This window comes from Diabrotica virgifera, chromosome 1 (assembly GCF_917563875.1).
Source record: "Diabrotica virgifera virgifera chromosome 1, PGI_DIABVI_V3a".
NCBI lineage: Eukaryota > Metazoa > Arthropoda > Insecta > Coleoptera > Chrysomelidae > Diabrotica > Diabrotica virgifera.
The window spans coordinates 3,916,843-3,937,731 of NC_065443.1; the positions used below are offsets into that span (position 1 = coordinate 3,916,843).

Here is a 20,889-nt window from a genome sequence, read left to right on the forward strand (position 1 = left end):
AAGGTTTATCCAGCTTATCCAACTTAATCGAATGCCTTCTGGTAGTCAACAAAACATATTGTCATAGGTACTTGAAATTCTCTCATCGTTATCCATTCTTATAAAATGACCTGCCCAAAGCAATTTTTGTATTTTTGCATAATTTGCTACAGAGGGTTCTTTGTAACATTGGTATAAGAATAAGATGAAAATTTTCCCTAATTCCAAACAGCGACACACAAGCCCATTGCTGCATAAGGGTATTTAAGGAATACGTTAAATTATAAACAAGTTTTTTTATTGTAAAAAATATATTTCTACTTATAGTTGTAAAATTAAGTTAAATCTTAAATTAACGGTTTGTTTTCTGTATTTGCGTACAGCATTGATAATAGTCCAGTAGCTGAAACAAAATAAAAGTTTTAAATATATTTATTTTAACAATTTTACAAGTTTTACTTTAATAAAATTAAAAATAAAACTTTTATTGAGACCAATTTTCTGGTAACGCCTTCGTGGTTTCTACAATTTACAAACCAAACGAATGCTGGAAACAAAGAAGGCCAGGAAAGATCTATAAATTGCATCTCAGTTCCTGCCTATCCAGCGTGGCAAAATTCCAACGAAAAATGGTCCCGCGTACTTAGTTAGGAGTAAAACTAATAGAAAATAATAATTTCGTTGTAAAACGAAACCAAATTTTCGTTGGAATTTTGGCACGCTGAACAGGCAGGAAGTGAGATGCAATTTATAGATATTCCCTGGCCTTCTTTAACCATGATACCATGTATTTTTGGTGGCATAGCATGTAGAGCTTGCAAAGAACACTGATGATGCTCTCTTTAGAGCGAAAACGTTCTGATTTGTAAATGTAGCCCTTTATTGGGGTTTTTAAAATAAATATACCTTTTACACAGAAGATTTTTCTTCAATTTTTGTAATTAATGGTATACAGCCAGATACAGGAAAAGACAGCTTTTCCTTGTTGATATTTATATAAGTTTACTTACCAGATGCAAATATTCCTATAAACAAGAATGGGGGTAAACATCCCATCTGGACCAAATAGGGAAAAATAACATTTCCTAGAGTAGTACCGAAACGTTGTGCTGTCAGATGAATAGATAAAGCTATTGTTCTGAAAATAAATAGGTACAAATTAGTTACTACATGGATCGAAAGAGTACCCTTCATACCTATGAATCCAAAGGGTACCCCCTATCATTGAGAATATTACGCAATTTGTGGATGTATTACTGTGTCATAGGCTGCTGTCAGATCTACAAAAGCAGCACCTGTTATGTTAGGCCTCACAACCTTCTTCAATGTGTTCTATTAGTGAGAGAACTTAACCGGTGCAATATTTGCCTAGTCTGAATCCTCCTTATTGTGGGATGACGTGCTTATCGACATTTTTTTCTAATCTATTCTATCCTTTTTTCTATAGCGACACAACACCAAAAAACGTCTGTAGCTACTGGGATTTTCTGGGGTTTTTCCTGGTTTTAACAAGGCTATTATTATAGATATTCTCCATGATATTGGAATTTCTCAGGCTTTACAGGACGTGCTATAGACATTCAACATCCATTTTTTGCTCCTTGGCCTTCTTCTTTAACTTCTTTTGGTGCCTATTCGTTTCGAATATTGGCGATCATTCTGGCTATAATCATTTTATTAACTGATGCTAATACTTTAAATAGATTAGTTATTGTTGTGGACAACCATTTCCTCGGGTTCTTTAACAACGATATTCTTCTTCTCACAATTCCTAGCTTTCCGAATACTTTGCCTTGAAGGATTATTTTCAGTAATCTGTATTTAGTGCCGTTTCTGATTATGTGTCCGATATATTTCTCCTTTTAATCGTATAATCGTATACATCACTTCTCTTTCTTTCCCATTCTTTGTAGTATGGTCTCGTTGGTTATCTTGTCCGTCCATGATATTCTTAGGATTCGCCTGTACAGCCACATCTTGAATGTTTTAAGTTTTTTGTCCATCACCTCAGTGAGTGTCCAGTGTTCAACTCCGTAGTACAATATTGAGAAGATATAACATCGTAGGAGCCTTACCTTTATCTCCAGTTTGAGATTGTGGCTTTTAAAGAGTTCGGCCATATTGTTGAATGCACTCCTAGCCTTCTCTATTCTACATTTTACTTCTTGTGAGTGATCCTATTGTTCCTTTACTATTGTTCCAAGATAGGGTATACTGTTTTACTCGGTCCCATGGTGTATTCTTGATAAGCAGTTGGACGTCTCTAATTTTATTTTCGTTGATGACCATAAATTTAGTTTTTAATATGTTTACTTGTAGTCCACTTTCTTTCACTTACCTAGTTCATTTACTTTGTTTATTAGTTGCTGTAAACCAAACTGTCTGCAAAATAACGGTGTCGTCTGCATAGCGGATGTTGTTTAGGCGTTCTCCATTTAGGAGTACCTACACCATGTTTACAATTTTTCAAGGTTTCACTAAATATTTCCTCTCCTTGGCCTAGATGCTTTATTTGTTCACTGCATATATCATCCACACCTGCAGCTTTCTCGTTTTTTAACCTGTTCATACCGTCATGGAGTTATTTTTATTGTAAATGGAGTTCCTAGGTGGTTTGTTTCGTGATTTAGTCTTCTTCTAGTGTTTGAGTCTTTATGCCGGTTCTTACTTCTTCCATTAATCCATTAATACAATTTTTAGAGGTTAACCAACTACTAAGTCCGAAACTGTTTGGTTTCCGTGGTAACACTGGCACGACCGACGCGATTTTCAGTTTTTTAGAGATAGCTTACAATAATATTAATTTAGGCGAGATGGTTGCGGCAGTGTTCTGTGATTTAACGAAGGCTTTTGACTGTGTCAATCATGGTTTGCTGCTGCAGAAGCTTAAACACTACGGAATTAAAGATAAGTCACTGAGTTGGATGGAGTCATATTTGTCGGGTAGGAGTCAGTTTGTTAGAACAGACTGTGACTCTGACTTGATGAATGTAACTTGGGGAGTGCCCCAAGGCTCGGTATTGGGACCAGTTCTGTTTTTGGTATATATAAACGATTTAGCCTACCTTGATGTATCTGCTCATTTCACCCTTTATGCAGATGATACCACTCTTATATGGCATGCTAAAGATTTGAATGTCTTACGCCAATCTGTAGGTAGGGAACTCTTAATGATTGGAAATTGGTGCACGGCGAACTTTTTGACATTAAACACTTCTAAAACCAAGCTTCTGTGTTTTAAACATGTTATGCCTGAATTACATCTGGAACTTGAACCTCAGCTGTCCGTCAGGTTTCTTGGCCTGAATATTGATCCTGACCTTAAATTTAAATCGCATATCGAAGCCTTGAATTCAAAACTTGCATCTGGATGCTATGCAATACGGTCGACTAGAAGGGAGCTTGGTTTTGCCCAAGCAAGAACTGTGTACTTTGCACTAGTAGAGTCACATCTTAGATTCGCAATTCAGTTTTGGGGAGCGTGTAGTCAGGAGCTTTTCAGTAGTGTGTTTTTGCTTCAAAAAAAGGCAGTACGCCTGTTGTGCCAGGTAAATTCTAGAGAAACATGTAAACCTTTATTTATTAAACACAGTATCCTTACACTTGTATCTCTTTTCATTTTGGAAACGGCAAGCATTATATTTAAGAATAAACATCTATATGAAAATAATAATCGATCTGGACGATTTGCTAGCAATTTAGCTTTGATTACACCTAGAATAAGCACACTAGTCAAAGACTCATTTATTTTTAACGGCATCAAAATTTTTAATAAACTACCTAGTGAATTAAAAAATTTGGAAACTATTAGAAAGTATAGAAATTCATTAGATAGACTGCTCGCTAAGAGGGCCTATTATGATCTGACAGAATTTTTTGAGGACCATTGGAGCTGATGTATTTGTGATCTTGTGTATATTTACAGCTTGTAGTTTGTTTGTTTTTTATTTTTGACAATACTACATATTTTGTAGTTGTTATATAATGTAAATGTGTTATGTGTTATATTTTATATTTAGTCATATTTTAATTTAATTTATTTATTTAAAACTCTTAAACAGTGTTTGTCAACAAGATTTTTTCTTTGACAATAAACATATATATTCTCTCTCTCTCTCCCATTTATAAAGGGTTAGGTAGCGACTTGGTTTGCTTGCAAAGTGGTTTATGTTCCTTAAGATCACCACTATGTTTTTTAAGGAGGTTCTATGCTATTTTCCTACTATGTGTCATGGCCATTTTTTCCAGGGTTTTGATCCACTTTTCCTTTCTGGCTTGACTCAGCACTTTGAGAGTGATTATTCCACAGTCAACTGTTTCTTGGCTAAAAGGGTCAGTTGCATAAAGGGTTTCGTATGTTCTCATTAGTTCTTTTGGCACGCTAGACATCCCAGGGACATATTGTTGTATACAGCTCCTGGGGATAACTTTCCTAGGCACATTTTTAATTAATTATACAAATTTTTCGTAGCTTTCTGATTTTGGTTCAAGACGTAGCAGCTCAAAATCTAGCATGTTATTTGTTTAATACTCATTTACATCGCTTGTTGAGATGTTGTGTCGAAGAGTATCATATTCTGTACCTGCTACATTACATACATAGGTATGTATCTTGTTTTGGGTGTGTTCAGTGTAAGTATTTCTTTTCTATCATATAAATAGATTGATTATACTAATCAAACAGCGAAAAAACACCAACTTACCTTAAAGTTGTTGGGAACAATTCTAAAGTAATAGTCAGTAATAGGTTCTCAGGTACACTTCCAACAGCTGTTCCAGCTGCCGATAAAATGGTTACAGCTAGTGAACTCCTAGCAAAGTAAATACAAAACATACATGTGGCACTAATGAATGTTAAAATAACTAAAAGAGAAGAAAAAACTTGTTTAATTTATATATACAGGGTGTTTCATTGGGAAAGTAACATACGTTAACTACAGAAAGAGGACACTTAGGCGGTCTCAAAAATACCATACTTAGTGGTTCCTACTCCATTAATAACAAAGATACTGAGTGTTTTATCTATTTTGCCATTTTCTTAATTGGTTCATAACTTTTTAACCACACTGTATATTTATTTTATATTTGGCACGCAAATATCGTTTAAGGTGTACAATAAATTAATTTATTTACAATTGTAAAAAATCCAGGTCCGGATTAAAAAAAATTGGAAAAATATTCCAACCCAAAAACAACACCCTGTACATTAAATTTTTTTAAAATGGATTTTTCAGTTGAAAAGAGGATGAAAAACTAAATTTAGTGGTATACTTTGAATTTTTGGCAAAATGATTTTTCTGGTCAAATTTTGAATTTAAATTGTGAAATTATGTGAATTTCGACAGCTCTAAGTATAAAAAATTGAAATACAGCTTACAACTTGTCAACCGCACTGTATATTCATTTTATATTTAACACGCGAATATTCTTTTAGGTGTCCAATCAATTAATTTATTTACAAATAAAAAAAATCCAAGTACGGATTAAAAAATATTGTATAAATGTTCCGACCACAAAAAAACACCCTGTATATTAATTTTTTTTAAAATGGATTTTGCATTTGAAAAGAGGATGGAAAACTAAATTTAATGGTATACGTTGAATTTTCGGCAAAATAATTTTTCTGGTCAAATTTTGAATTTGAATTCTGAAATTATGTGAATTGCGAAGCTCAAAGTAAAAAAAAATAAAATATGATTTATCTTTAATTAATACCATTATTTAATCTAAATTGGTAAAATATTAACATTTTGACACAAAACAATAATTTTTGATGGTGGTAATTTTGAATAAGTACTTTAGTTTTGGATAGTTATTCTGCACATTACATTTTCTATGTTTTGTTATAATTTTTAGATACTTTGTTGTTACAGTAGAACGTCGATAATCCGGACGTCAAAAATCCGGACCGTCAATAATCCGGATTTGTATCTAGCAAAAATATCTGATTCCTTTAAAATAAATTAAGAACTTAGGTGCGAAAAACGAACCTCTACCGCAGTTCAAAAATATTTTACACATTTTTTAAAAGTCCAAATAATGTCTGATGTTTTTTACTGTACACATGCTGCTATTATAAATTAATTACAATATAGTGTTTAAACATAAAAAAAGTGTTTTGATTAATTTCACCTCTATTTTTAGACACTTTACTGTACAAGAGAAAACATACAATTTTAAAACGTTTGTGTACTTTAATGTGTATACTGGCTTTTTTTAGGTAATTTCGATATTCCGGATAATTTGATAATCCGGATGGGGTCCGGTCCCAACTAATCCGGATTATTGACGTTCTACTGTATTCTTTATTGACTCTTTATTATTTATTCTTTATTTAAAGATGAATATTCGCCACAAACTATTTGTCACAGATAATAAAAAATAACATTTTACCAATTTAGATTAAATAATGGTAATAATTAAAATTAAGTCGCATTTATTTTTTTCTACTTAGAGCTCTCGCAATTGACATAATTTCAGAATTCAAATTCAAAATATTATCAGAAAAATCGTTTTGCCGAAAATTCAAAGTATACCACTAAATTTAGTTTTTCGTCCTCTTTTCAAATGCAAAATCCATTTTAAAAAAATTTAATATAGAGGGTGTTTTTTGGGTCGGAGCATTTTTACAATATTTTTTTACTCCAGACCTGGATTTTTTATAATTGTAAATAAAATAATTGATTGGACACCTAAAAGAATATTCGCGTGTTAAATATAAAATAAATATACAGTGCGGTTAACAAATTGTAAGTTGTATTTAATTTTTTTTCTACTTAGAGTTCTCGCAATTTACATACATATTTCAGAATTCAAATTCAAAATTTGACCAGAAAAATCATTTTGCCGAAAATTCAAAGTATATCACTAAATTTAGTTTTTCATCCTCTTTTCAACTAAAAAATCCATTTTAAAAAATTTAATATACAGGGTGTTTTTTGGGGTCGGAACATTTTTACAATATTTTTTAATCCAGACCTGGATTTTTTATAATTGTAAATAAAATAATTTATTGGACACCTAAAAGAATATTCGCGTGTTAAATATAAAATAAATATACAGTGCGGTTAACCAGTTGTAAGTTGTATTTAATTTTTTTTCTACTTAGAGCTCGCGCAATTCACATAATTTTAGAATTCAAATTCAAAATTTGACCAGAAAAATCATTTTGCCGAAAATTCAAAGTATACGACTAAATTTAGTTTTTCATCATCTTTTCAACTAAAAATCCATTTTAAAAAAATTTAATGTACAGGGTGTTGTTTTTGGGTCGGAATATTTTTCTAATATTTTTTAATCCGGGCCTGGATTTTTTACATTTGCAAATAAATTAATTTATTGTACACTTTAAAGGATATTTGCGTGCCAAATATAAAATAAATATACGGTGTGGTTAAAAAGTTATGAACCAAATAAGGAAATGGCAAAATAGATAAAACACCCAGTATCTCTGTTATTAATGGAGTAAGACCCATTAACTATGGTATTTTTGAGACCGCCTAAGTGTCCTCTTTCTACAGTTAACGTATGTTACTTTCCCAATGAAACACCCTGTAGAAATAAAAATTCGAATAATACATCGTTGCAAAGCCGATTAGCAGACCTTTCAAAATTAGGTGTTCCTTAAACTCGGTTTGTATTTAAAAAATCGTCGATTAAGTCATTACGTCAACACTAATGACGTAATGTTCAATACATTATATAGTAATTGACGGCCATTTAAAAATTAAAATTTAAATATTGAATGGGTTGCATATGTAAGTTCTTTTCAAATGAAGTAAAGAAACACAGACTTACTCAAAATAATTTAATAATACTTCGACGACCGGTTTCTATCTCTTCAATATTCAGATCATCTTCAGGTCGGCGTTACAAGTAGTTAAATGCTACAATTAAAGAAAGCCAGAGTTAGTACATTGTCTGGTTGTATCAAAATGCAAATAGAAAGCCCAAAAATTTTGAAAGGTATGTAACTGTTGCCATTTCAGAACAGAAAACTGGTACATACGTATGCACACATATGAGAAACAGGTACTCATAAGCACGCATACGCACATAGATGCATGCGGTTTATGACTATTTGTTAAATTAAGTTAAATTTTAAAATTATTAAAAATTTCCAAAAAACTAAAAAACTATATAATTTTGATCCACTTACATGCCGTTACAAGGGTTGCTTTGTAAGTTCATCGATAACATGTTTAAACGTCCAGATTATGCTAATAGGATAGCTAGGTGAGGAACTGGATAAGCAGAAATTCATTGTGTTTTGACCTACGAAGCATGTCCGCTTACCCAGTCCCTCACCTAGCTATCCTATTAGCATAATCTGGACGTTTAAACATGTTATCGATGAACTTACAAAGCAACCATTGTAACGGCATGTAAGTGGATCAAAATTAATTATATAGTTTTTTAGTTTTTTGGAAATTTTTAATAATTTTAAAATTTAACTTAATTTAACAAATAGTCCTAAAAAGCATGAATCTATGTGCGTATGCGTGCTTATGAGTACCTGTTTCTCATATGTGTGCATACGTATGTACCAGTTTGCTGTTCTGAAATGTCAACAGTTACATACCTTTCAAAATTTTTGGGCTTTCTATTTGCATTTTGATACAACCAGCCAATGTTCTAACTTTGGCTTTCTTTAATTGTAGCATTTAACTACTTGTAACGCCGACCTGAAGATGATCTGAATATTGAAGAGATCGAAACCGGTCGTCGAAGTATTATTAAATGATTGTGAGTAAGTCTGTGTTTCTTTACTTCATTTAAAATTTAAATGTTTTAAGATTTTTTTTATTTAGCTTAATGCCTCGACAACTATTTAGTGTAGGAAACAAAGGTTGAACCTTGCAAAGTGGACACAAGTCCGGTTTTATTTTTTTTCTGCTATATCAAGGGGTGCTTATTATAAGACTAACTTTTTCTGAAAAAATTTCGCCCCGGAACCTCCCTTTTCACCCCTTTAAAGGGGGTAATTTGTGGTTTTTGCGGAACGTAGCCCTTCCTGTAACTTTTACGAAAAATTTCTTTTATAGAAATATGAAGAGGACTATATTTTCTACGATTTATTTCCGACACCATATCTCTATCATCCACCGTTTAGTAGGGGTGGCGCCCTAAAGTTGACAAGTTTTTAAAAAAGATGTTTTTAAAAAAAATATATTTTTCCCTAACTGTAACGGAAATGAAGAAGAAATCCTGCGGCAATTATTCACAAATAATTAACTGATTTTTTGGTATAGGTTTCACTTAAGGGTAATTGCCCTTTTTTTAATTACAGGGTGTTACATTTTAAAAAACCTCTTTTTATACCATCTGAACCGTTTACGCTACAGTAAAAAGACTTTTAGCAATTACCCAGGTACTGGTGCTATTTACAAATTTGTATAATGCACCCCCATTTTTTCCCCGGAACCACCAAAAAAAAAGAAGAATTAATAAATAAATTGATTTTCTTGGAATCCTTCACACACAATGCCCTTTATTAATATGCTTCATATATCATTTTGTGCACGTTATTATTACCCATGCATGGACACCAAAAGCAATTTCCTAGTGCAACCCCTGTAGCAAAAAAAAATAAATAAAATGGGTGGTTGAAAATTTTTTTTTGTTTTTTTGCTTTTTGATCCATATGGGCATATGCTTCATCAATAGTGCTTTTCAAAAATATATATGGTTATTGCAACATCTCTGCGAAAACCACCCCTATCCTTGAAAATATACTGCAGAAACTACCCCTATCCCTTGGCGAGCATGTTTTTACGATTTTCTCATTACCTATATATTCTTTTTAAACAAAACTTATACAAGGTTAAAGACCACTATTTACTCTAAAAATTATGTCCTATTCATTTTTTCGTATAAGCAACCGTTACGGCACAGTGGCGCCGTAAACCTCATATATGCTTTGGCGGGCTCCAGTTTTTGTTTTTTTTTTCGTCATCTGTTCGTTTTATTGATAAAGTACTTATGCAAAATAAAACAACACAGTGTAACCTACACATTATGACTTATGTACATTTTACATTCTTTGCTCCCCAAAGCCACAGTGGTGGCCCAAAATAAATTTTTGCATATTTTCTCCACCTACATGCATTTTATTGCATTAATGCTACCTTAACAGCACAATATTTACCCTTAGGTGGTCGCTACGCAGTGGCGGATCCAGGGAGGGGTGATGGGGGTGATCACCTCCCTCCCTCTCAAACCAAGTGATATTATAGTCAAAGATTATAAAAATATTCATTTATTTTTATAGAAATTTAACCAATTGGCACCCCCTCTTAACGATGCTGGATCCGCCACTGTCGCTAAAGCATAAAAAGTCATTCTTATAAAAATAATATTAATATAATATAGGTATTTCTATAAAAATAAATGAATATTTTTATAATCTTCAAATATAATATCACTTGGTTTGAGAGGGGTGGGGGTGATCGCCCCCATCACCCCTCCCTGGATCCGCCACTGCTTAGCGACCACTTAGGGGTGAATATTCTGCTATTAAGGTAGCATTAACGCAATAAAATGCGTGTAGGTGGCGAAAATATGAAAAAATTTATTTTGGGCCACCACTGTAGCTTTGGGGAGCAAAGAATGTAAAATGTGCATAGGTCATGATTTGTAGGTTACACTGTGTTGTTTTATTTTACATAAGTACTTTATCAATAAAACAAACAGATGACGAAAAAATAAACAAAAACTGGAGCCCGTCAAAGCATATATGAGGTTTACGGCGCCACTGTGCCGTAACGGTTGCTTAAACGAAAAAAATGAATACGACCTAATTTTTAGAGTAAATAGTGGTCTTTAACCTTGTATAAATTTTGTTTAAAAAAAATGAATAGGTAATGAGAAAATCGTAAAAACATGCTGGATAAGGTATAGGAGTAGTTTTGCAGTATATTTTCAAGGATAGGGGTGGTTTGCGCAGGGATGTTGCATTAACCATATATATTTTTGAAAAGCACTATTGATGAAGCATATGCCCATATGGATCAAAAAGCAAAAAACAAAAAAAAATTTTCAACCCCCCATTTTATTTAATGTTTTTGGCTACAGGGGTTGCACTAGGAAATCGCTTTTAGTGTCCATGCATGGGTAATAATAACTTGCACAAAATGATATATGAAGCATATTAATGAAGGGCATTGTGTGTGAAGGATTCCAAGAAAATCACTTTATTTATTAATTCTTCTTTTTTTGGGTGGTTCCGGGGAAAAAATGGGGGTGCATTATACAAATTTGTAAATAACACCAGTACATGGGTAATCGCTGAAAGTCTTTTTACTCTAGCATAAACGGTTCAGATGGTATAAAAAGGGGTTTTTTAAAATGTAACACCCTGTAATTAAAAAAAGGGCAATTACCCTTAAGTGAAACCTATACCAAAAAATCAATCATCTATTTGTGAATAATTTCCGCAGCATTTCTTTTTAATCTCCTTTACAGTTAGGGAAAAATATATTTTTTTTAAAAACATCTTTTTTAAAAACTTGTCAACTTTGGGGCGCCACCCTTGCTAAACGGTGGATGATAGAGAGATGCTGACGAAAATAAATCGTAGAAAATATAGTCCTCTTCATATTTCTATAAAAGAAATTTTTTGTAAAAGGTACAGGAAGGGCTACGTTCTGCAAAAACCATAAATTACCCCCTTTAAAGGGGTGAAAAGGGGGGTTCCGGGGCGAAATTTTTTCAGAAAAAGTTAGTCTTATAATAAGCACCCCTTGATATGCCAGAAAAAAAATAAAACCGGACTTGTGTCCATTTTGCAAGGTTCAACCTCTGTTTCCTACACTAATTGGCCATTGGCATGGAACAGTTGATTTAGCAATCAGATTATAGTATAATGTGTGTTGAGTAAATGTCCTGTTACTTTGAAAAGTCGACTTCATTGTCTTTACAAAGAGACATAGAAACTATTTCCATTTGTTAATTTTTGATAAACCTATAAGTCTAGAAGAGTATCTAGAATAAATCTTGTAATAGATCTTGCGGTACTTCACATTGAACAAATACTTACTACACAGTCTTTTTACTCCTACAAGTCGGACTAAAGTTCCGGCTACCACAAAAACTCCAACTCTTGCAGATGCTACAATAAAGGTCCTAAGGTATACGGAAAAATTATCCAGATCCTGGAAAAAGATTGCTTTTTATATACGACATGTCGAATGGTGCAATTAATCAAATCTTTAACATTTTTAATCGTACTTGCGCAGGACAAGGAAGATTTTAAAAATATAATGCAAGGAAACTAATAGAGGGTTATAGAAAATGGGATCTGGAGGTAGTTACCAAAAAAACACAATATCTATGCGTAGGAAGGGAAGGAAGGGAGAACCTGAACTTGAAACAGGAGAAAATTGCAAGCTGCAATAAATATGTATACTTATCTGGGAAGAAACTAACGAGTACAAGACGAAACTAAGAAAATAGTAAAGAAATTATAGTAAAGGAAAGACAAGTGATAGGAACCCTGAATTCGGCACTGTGGCAAAAAAATTATAATAACAGAAAATAAAAATATCGAATTTACAACACAATAGTAAAACCAGAATTAACGTATTAACTTATGTAGCTGAAGTCTAACAATTTACCAAGAAGTACAGCGCTAAATTACTAGTCACCGAGATGAATTTTTTGAGGAGGTCAGCAAGATCTGAAATCTAAACACATCAGAAACGACGCCATTAGACAACAAATTGGAATAGAAAGAACACAATCATAGATGACATCGTTAAGACAATAGTTAGTATGGTATGGTCACGTAAGACAAATGGAGGAAATAAGAATCCCCAAAAAAGTGCTAGAATGAAACGCCATATCGAAAACGAAGAAGACCATGCAACAACAACCACATGCTGCCGTCCCAAGTAAGTCAGTATCTCCAATTTTAAAATTTTTGAGTTTGCCCTTTTATATGGGTTCTTATACAATTATTAATATACCTACCTAACAAAGTTACAAAGCAGTAAGCGTTCATTCCTTGGTCTGATATACTATTAAAATTGCAGTAACTCAACTTGTTGTTAGGCATTCCTTAGTTAAAAGACAGTAAGTACCTTATACTAGTAAACTTACATTTGTGGAGATATTGCCTTTTTGCTTATACCCCATGCTGTGGGTGAAAAATAGGTCGATTTCAGGATATAATTCAGGAATTTTTGAAACCTATCACGTGTTGTAAAGGACGATGACAGGAATAACTTCTACTAAAATGTAATCAAAAATATTGTGCGCTTTTTTTTTAATTGCGATTTTCATTTGTTAAATTTGCAATTTTTATTGATTTTTTGATTTTGTAGCTTAGGATATTAATTTTAGAGAAAAGCTTTTTAATAGAAAGTTGTAGTAAATTAAAAAACCTACAATTTGAGCTATGGTAAGTTTAATTTCGTTAATTGGTTATTGCAAAAGAGCCTGCGAAATGTCCAAAATGGCCGTTTTTTACAATTGCATTATTTATTGTACAAATAATTTTTTTTTATTTTTTAAAGCTTTAAAATTAAGATCTTTCAATTCCAAACGTAAAAAAAATTGTAAAGCCAGATTAACGAATTTGTTGCTTAGATATTATAAATTGTTTATCCCAAGAGGTCAAATGTCGAAGGCTATAACTTTTAAAAAAAAATTGTAGAGAGTTGGTGAAACATCTATTCTCCTTCTAAAGAGTTATACTTTCATATTCTGATGTAAATAAATGCGTAAAACATTTTTAAACCTCTAATTTTTGGGTTTGAAAATAAGGGGGCAAATTTCGTTATAAACATTTAGAGCTGAAGCGGCTCTGTACATCCTATGAGTTTTTAACTTACAGATTATTGTTGTTGAAGATGAAACATAGATTTATAAAAAAATGAAAAATTTCTACGACCAACTGAAGCCGAGATAATTTTTGGGTTTGAAAATAAGGGGGCAAATTTCGTTATAAACATTTAGAGCTGAAGCGGCCCTGTACAACCTATAAGTTTCTAACTTACAGATTATTGTTGCTGAAGACAAAACGAAGATTTATAAAAAAATAAAAATTTTCTACAACCAACTGAAGCCGAGATAATTGTTTTTTTTTTCTTAGGCCGTAGTGCCTTTATTTATAACAATTAAGAAATTATTTTACAGTCATTGACTAAAGAAAGACTTATATTATCTTAAAATAAAAATTATTATAAAATATAATTACATTTAATTATTAAAAATTATTTTTAAATCGGTGCTTTTGCGAGCGGCCGAATTTTGCAAATCGCCCGGCTCGCTTGAAATCCGCGCGGTCGGAAAATTTTTACGTAACTTGTATTAAATTTTGACAGAAATCAATTTAATAATATTACCATTATAATATACAGTCTATTTACCACTTTATTTATTTTTCTTGATAAACTTTTATATGTGAAATTTCATTTCTGAAGAAATAATATTACAAAAATGATACATATATATGAAATATACAGGGTGTCCCGAAAAGATTCGTCATAAATTATACCACCGATTCTGGGGTCAAAAATAGGTTGATTGAACCTCACTTACCTATATACAATAGTGCACACAAAAAAAGTTACAGCCCTTTGAAGTTACAAAATGAAAATCGATTTTTTTTCATATATCGAAAGTTCTTAGAGATTTTTTATTGAAAATGAACATGTTTCATTCTTATGGCAGCAACATCTTAAAAAAAAATTAAAGTGAAATTTGTGCACCCCATAAAAATTTTATGAGGGTTTTGTTCCCTTAAACCGCCCCAAACTTTTGTGTACGTTCCAATTAAATTATTATGGTGGCACCATTAGTTAAACACAGTGTTTTTAAAACTTTTTTGCCTCTTAGTACTTTTTCGATAAGCCAGTGTTTATCGAGATATTTTGAATATTTGTCGAATCCACCACATATTTGTATATGGTTAAGTACGATTATAAAGACCTTTTATAATCTGAAAATTTATTTATAATGTACATTTTTGGGTATATTTTGAAAAAGAAGCCACATCTCGATAAAAGGTGACTTATCAAAAAAAGACTAAGAGGCAAAAAAGTTTTAACAACACTGTGTTTAACTAATGGTACCACAATAATAGTTTAATTGGAACGTACACAAACATTTGGGGGGTTTAAAGGAACAAAACCCACATAAAATTTGTATATAAATATATTAAAAAAGAAGCCGCATCTCGATAAAAACTCGCTTATAGAAAAAATACTAAGAGGCAAAAAAGTTTTAAAAACGTTGTGTTTAACTAATGGTACCACAATAATGAATTAATTGGAACGTACACAAAAGTTTGGGGTGGTTTAAGGGAACAAGACCCCCATAAAATTTTTATGGGGTGGACAAATCTCACTATAATTTTGTTTTAAGATGCTCCTCCCATGAGAATGATACATGTCCATTTTCAATAAAAAACCTCTGAAAGGGCTGTAACTTTTTTTATGAGCACATTTGTACTAAGGTAATTTAGGTTCAATCGAACTATTTTTGACTCCAGAATGTCTGGTATAATTTATGACCAATCTTTTCGGGACACCGTGTATAACTATGTTTTTAATTTTTTCATTGTTATATAAATATAATAATAATAATGTTACTTGTTACTATAATATACAATATAAAACTTTTTCTTCTTGTAGTGACTATTCTTTTTGGATTTCACATATAAAAGTTTATCAAGAAAAACAAATACAGTGGTAAATAGACTGTATATTATAATGGTAATATTAAATTGTTTTCTGTCAAAATTTAATACAAGTTACGTAAAAATTTTCCGAGCGCGCGGATTTGAAGCGAGCCGGGCGATTTGCAAAATTCGGCCCCTTGCAAAAGCACCGATTTAAAAAATAATTTTTAATAATTAAATGTAATTATATTTTATAATCATTTTTATTTTAAGATAATATAAGTCTTTCTTTAGTCAATGACTGTAAAATAATTTCTTAATTGTTATAAATAAAGGCACTATGATTTAAGAAAAAAAAAACAATTATCTTGGCTTCAGTTGGTTGTAAAAATTTTTATTTTTTTTATAAATCTTCGTTTCGTCTTTAGCAACAATAATCTGTAAGTTAGAAACTCATACGATATACAGGGCCGCTTCAGCTCTAAATGTTTTTAACGAAATTTGCCACCTTATTTTCAAACCCAAAAATTATCTCGGCTTCAGTTGGTCGTAGAAATTTTTTATTTTCTTATAAATCTTCGATTTATCTTCAGCAACAATAATATGTAAGTTAAAAACTCATAGGATGTACAGGGCCGCTTAAGCTCTAAATGATTATAACGAAATTTGCCCCCTTATTTTCAAATCCAAAAATTAGAGGTTTAAAAATGTTTTACGCATTTATTTACATCAGAATATAAAAATATAACTCTTTAGAAGGAGATTGGATGTTTCACCAACTTTCTACGATTTTTTTTCAAAAAGTTATAGCCTTCGACATTTGACCTCTTGGGATAAATAATTTATAATATCTAAGCAAAAAATTCGGTAATCTGGCTTTACAATTTTTTTTATGTTTGGAATTGAAAGATCTTCATTTTAAAACTTTAAAAAATAAAAAAAATTATTTGTACAATAAATAATGCAATTGTAAAAAACGGCCATTTTGGACTTTTCGCAGGCTGTTTTGCGATAACCAATTAACGAAATTAAACTTACCATAGCTCAAATTGTAGGTTTTTTAATTTACTACAACTTTCTATAAAATAGTTTTTCTCTAAAATCAATATCCTAAGCTACAAAATTAAAAATAAATAAAAATTGCAAATTTAACAAATGAAAATCGCAATTAAAAAAAAAAGCGCACAATATTTTTGGTTACATTTTAGTAGAAGTTATTCCTGGCATCGTCCTTTACAACACCTGATAGGTTTCAAAAATTCCTGAATTATATCACGTTTTTTCACCCACAGCCTGGGGTATTAGGACCGCAGCATGTATGAAAAACAGCACCAAGGCGATGTCAATAAGAAATTTAAGAGATGAAGAGTGCAACATAGATACTGAAGGAACGGAGAACATGAACCTGGAACAGGAGACAATTGCAAGCTGAAATGAATATGTATATCTGGGAATAAAACTAACTAGGACAGGACGAAACGAAGAAAATATATAAAAAAAGGATAGTAAAGGGAACAAATAATGTGATAGGACCCTTGAAGATAAGCTGGGCCCTTTTTAGATAAGCGGCTTGGCAACCTTAACACACACATCTACTTTGTGATTGCCTTTTGACCCCATTATCACTACATACACTAGTAACAGAAATGGACTTCTGGAGAAGAGCAGCAGGCAAATCAAGAAGAGATCAGATGCTAAATAAGAGAATACGAGAAATGATGCGAGTCACACATACAATAATTGATGACATAAAAACAAAACAACTAGCATGGTAGGACCATGTACAGAGAATCCCTAAACAGATTTTGACGTGGACACAAGGAAGTAGAAAAATAGGAAAGCCGAGATGAAGCTGGAGGGAGGGAATTGAAAAAGAACTATTTTTTTTATAGAGGAAAGAGAAAACCTTCACGTCTATGGTTAAATAGAGAAAAATGGCGGTTAAGAATCGGAAGGCGTCGGAGTACGTTGGAAACCGATAGTAGAGATTTACATACATCAACATTACTTACCACTGAACATTCTTGACTAGAAGTAATATTTTTTGGTTTACTCATCTCTCCTAACATTACACACATGCTGCTACTGGTACCGTTGTGGTTGTTTTGGTAGTCACTGATGGATTGGAAGATTCCCGGAAGCCAAAACTTCAACGTGTTTAAACTGAAAAATTTACTATGTGTAGATTATAATAAATTTAGCAAACATTTAAATAAAATATCATCCACTAAAATGAATATAGTCCTAGATGGACTCAGGTGGACTGAAGACCCGAAGTGGGCTACCAGTAACTGGATGTAAGCCGCATAAAACAGAGACAGATGGAAATAGGTGAGGGAGACCTATGTCCAGCAGTGGACATGTACAGGTTGATGATAATGATCAAAAATATATTTAAAATATTATTTCTCTAATCAACTCATGCATATGCCTCAGGAATATGCTTTTAAGATGCTCAACTGGGACAATAAAGGGATCACAATAGATAGAGACAAGTTAAATCATCTTCGCATTGCAGATGACATAATCCTTATAACTGATGACCTAGGAGAAGTAAAGGAAATGCTAAATGAGTTAGACGCTATCTGCTGGAAAATAAGCCTGAAAATGAACTTTACTAAAACTAAATTTATGACTAATCTGATTCCTAGCGGACAGCTGATTATACGTGAACAAGAAGTAGAACTAGTACCCCAGGCTGTGGGTGAAAAATAGGTCGATTTCAGGATATAATTCAGGAGTTTTTGAAACCTATCAGGTGTTGTAAATGACGATGCCAGGAATAACTTTTACTAAAATGTAACCAAAAATATTGTACGCTTTTTTTTTTAATTGTGATTTTCATTTGTTAAATTTGCAATTTTTATTGATTTTTAATTTTGTAGCTTAGGATATTGATTTTAGAAAAAAACTTTTTAATAGAAAGTTGTAGTAAATTAAAAAACCTGCAATTTGAGCTATGGTATGTTTAATTTTGTTAATTGGTTATTGCAAAACAGCCTGCGAAAGTCCAAAATGGCCGTTTTTTATAATTGCATTATCTATTGTACAAATAATTTTTTTTATTTTTTAAAGCTTTAAAATGAAGATCTTTCAATTCCAAACATAAAAAAAATTGTAAAGCCAGATTAACGAATTTGTTGCTTAGATATTATAAATTGTTTATCCCAAAAGGTCAAATGTCGAAGGCTATAACTTTTTGAAAAAAAATCGTATAGAGTTGGTGAAACATCTAATATCCTTCTAAAGAGTTATATTTTCATATTATGATGTAAATAAATACGTAAAAGATTTTAAACCTCTAATTTTTGGGTTTGAAAATAAGGGGGCAAATTTCGTTATAAACATCTAGAGCTGAAGCGGCCCTGTACATCCTATGAGTTTTTAACTTACAGATTATTGTTGCTGAAGATGAAACAAAGATTTATAAAAAAATAAAAAATTTCTACGACCAACTGAAGCCGAGATAATTTTTGGGTTTGAAAATAAGGGGACAAATTTCGTTATAAACATTTAGAGCTGAAGCGGCGCTGTACATTCTATGAGTTTCTAACTTACAGATTATTGTTGCTGAAGACAAAACGAAGATTTATAAAAAAATAAAAATTTTCTACAACCAACTGAAGCCGAGATAATTGTTTTTTTTCTTAAGTCGTCGTGCCTTTATTTATAACAATTAAGAAATTATTTTACAGTAATTGACTTAAGAAAGACTTATATTATCTTAAAATAAAAATTATTATAAAATTATAAAAATTATTTTTAAAATCGGTGCTTTTGCGAGCGGCCGAATTTTGCAAATCGCCCGGCTCGCTTCAAATCCGCGCGGTTGGAAAATTTTTACGTTACTTGTATTAAATTTTGACAGAAAATAATAGTTTAATAATATTACCATTATAATATACAGTCTATTTACCACTGTATTTGTTTTTCTTGATAAACTTTTATATGTGAAATTTCATTTCTGAAGAAATAATATTACAAAAATGATACATATAATAATATATGAAATATATAACAATATTTTTAATTTTTTCATTGTTATATAAATATAATAATAATAATGTTACTTCTTACTATAATATACAATATAAAACTTTTTCTTCTTGTAGTGACTATTCTTTTTGGATTTCACATATAAACGTTTATCAAGAAAAACAAATACAGTGGTAAATAGACTGTATATTAGTGTATATAATGGTAATATTATTAAATTGTTTTCTGTCAAAATTTAATATAAGTTAGTAAAAATTTTCCGAGCGCGCGGATTTGAAGCGAGCCGGGCGATTTGCAAAATTCGGCCGCTTGCAAAAGCACCGATTTAAAAAATAATTTTTAATAAATAAATGTAATTATATTTTATAGTAATTTTTATTTTAAGATAATATAAGTCTTTCTTTAGTCAATGACTGTAAAATAATTTCTTAATTGTTATAAATAAAGGCACTATGATTTAGGAAAAAAAAAAACAATTATCTCGGCTTCAGTTGGTTGTAGAAAATTTAAATTTTTTTATAAATCTTCGTTTCGTCTTTAGCAACAATAATCTGTAAGTTAGAAACTCATAGGATATACAGGGCCGCTTCAGCTCTAAATGTTTATAACGAAATTTGCCCCCTTATTTTCAAACCCAAAAATTATCTCGGCTTCAGTTGGTCGTAGATATTTTTTATTTTTTTATAAATCTTCGTTTCATCTTCAGCAACAATAATATGTAAGTTAAAAACTTATAGGATGTACAGGGCCGCTTCAGCTCTAAATGTTTATAACGAAATTTGCCCAACTTATTTTCAAATTTAAAAATTCGAGCTTTAAAAATGTTTTACGCATTTATTTACATCAGAATATGAAAATATAACTCGTTAGAAAGAGATTGGATGTTTAACCAACTTTCTACGATTTTTTTTTCAAAAAGTTATAGCCTTCGACATTTGACCTCTTGGGATAAACAATTTATAATATATAAGCAACAAATTCGTTAATCTGGCCTTACAATTTTTTTTATGTTTGGAATTGAAAGATCTTCATTTGAAAGCTTTAAAAAATAAAAAAAGTTATTTGTACAATAAATAATGAAATTGTAAAAAACGGCCATTTTGGACTTTTCGCAGGCTGTTTTGCAATAACCAATTAACAAAATTAAACTTACCATAGCTCAGATTGTAGGTTTTTTAATTTACTACAACTTTCTATTAAAAAGTTTTTCTCTAAAATCAATATCCTAAGCTACAAAATTAAAAATCAATAAAAATTGCAAATTTAACAAATGAAAATCGCAATTAAAAAAA

At 31.4% G+C, this 20,889-nt stretch overlaps 1 protein-coding gene across 2 annotated transcripts in view; it reads right to left on the reverse strand.

Annotated features, from left to right (window-relative positions):
* Positions 1 to 260: 260 nt before the first annotated feature.
* The window catches only part of LOC114335444 (synaptic vesicle glycoprotein 2B), a 39,487-nt gene continuing 18,858 nt past the window's right edge, over positions 261 to 20,889 (reverse strand). For both annotated transcript variants that reach the window (XM_050654150.1, XM_050654156.1), the window contains exons 6-10: positions 17,614 to 17,764; positions 12,017 to 12,131; positions 4,683 to 4,842; positions 990 to 1,117; positions 261 to 382 (exon numbers count right to left, since the gene is read on the reverse strand). In XM_050654150.1, the coding sequence (XP_050510107.1) occupies positions 327 to 382; positions 990 to 1,117; positions 4,683 to 4,842; positions 12,017 to 12,131; positions 17,614 to 17,764 (610 nt within the window). In that variant the 3' untranslated portion in view covers positions 261 to 326. The remainder of the gene's footprint in view (positions 383 to 989; positions 1,118 to 4,682; positions 4,843 to 12,016; positions 12,132 to 17,613; positions 17,765 to 20,889) is intronic.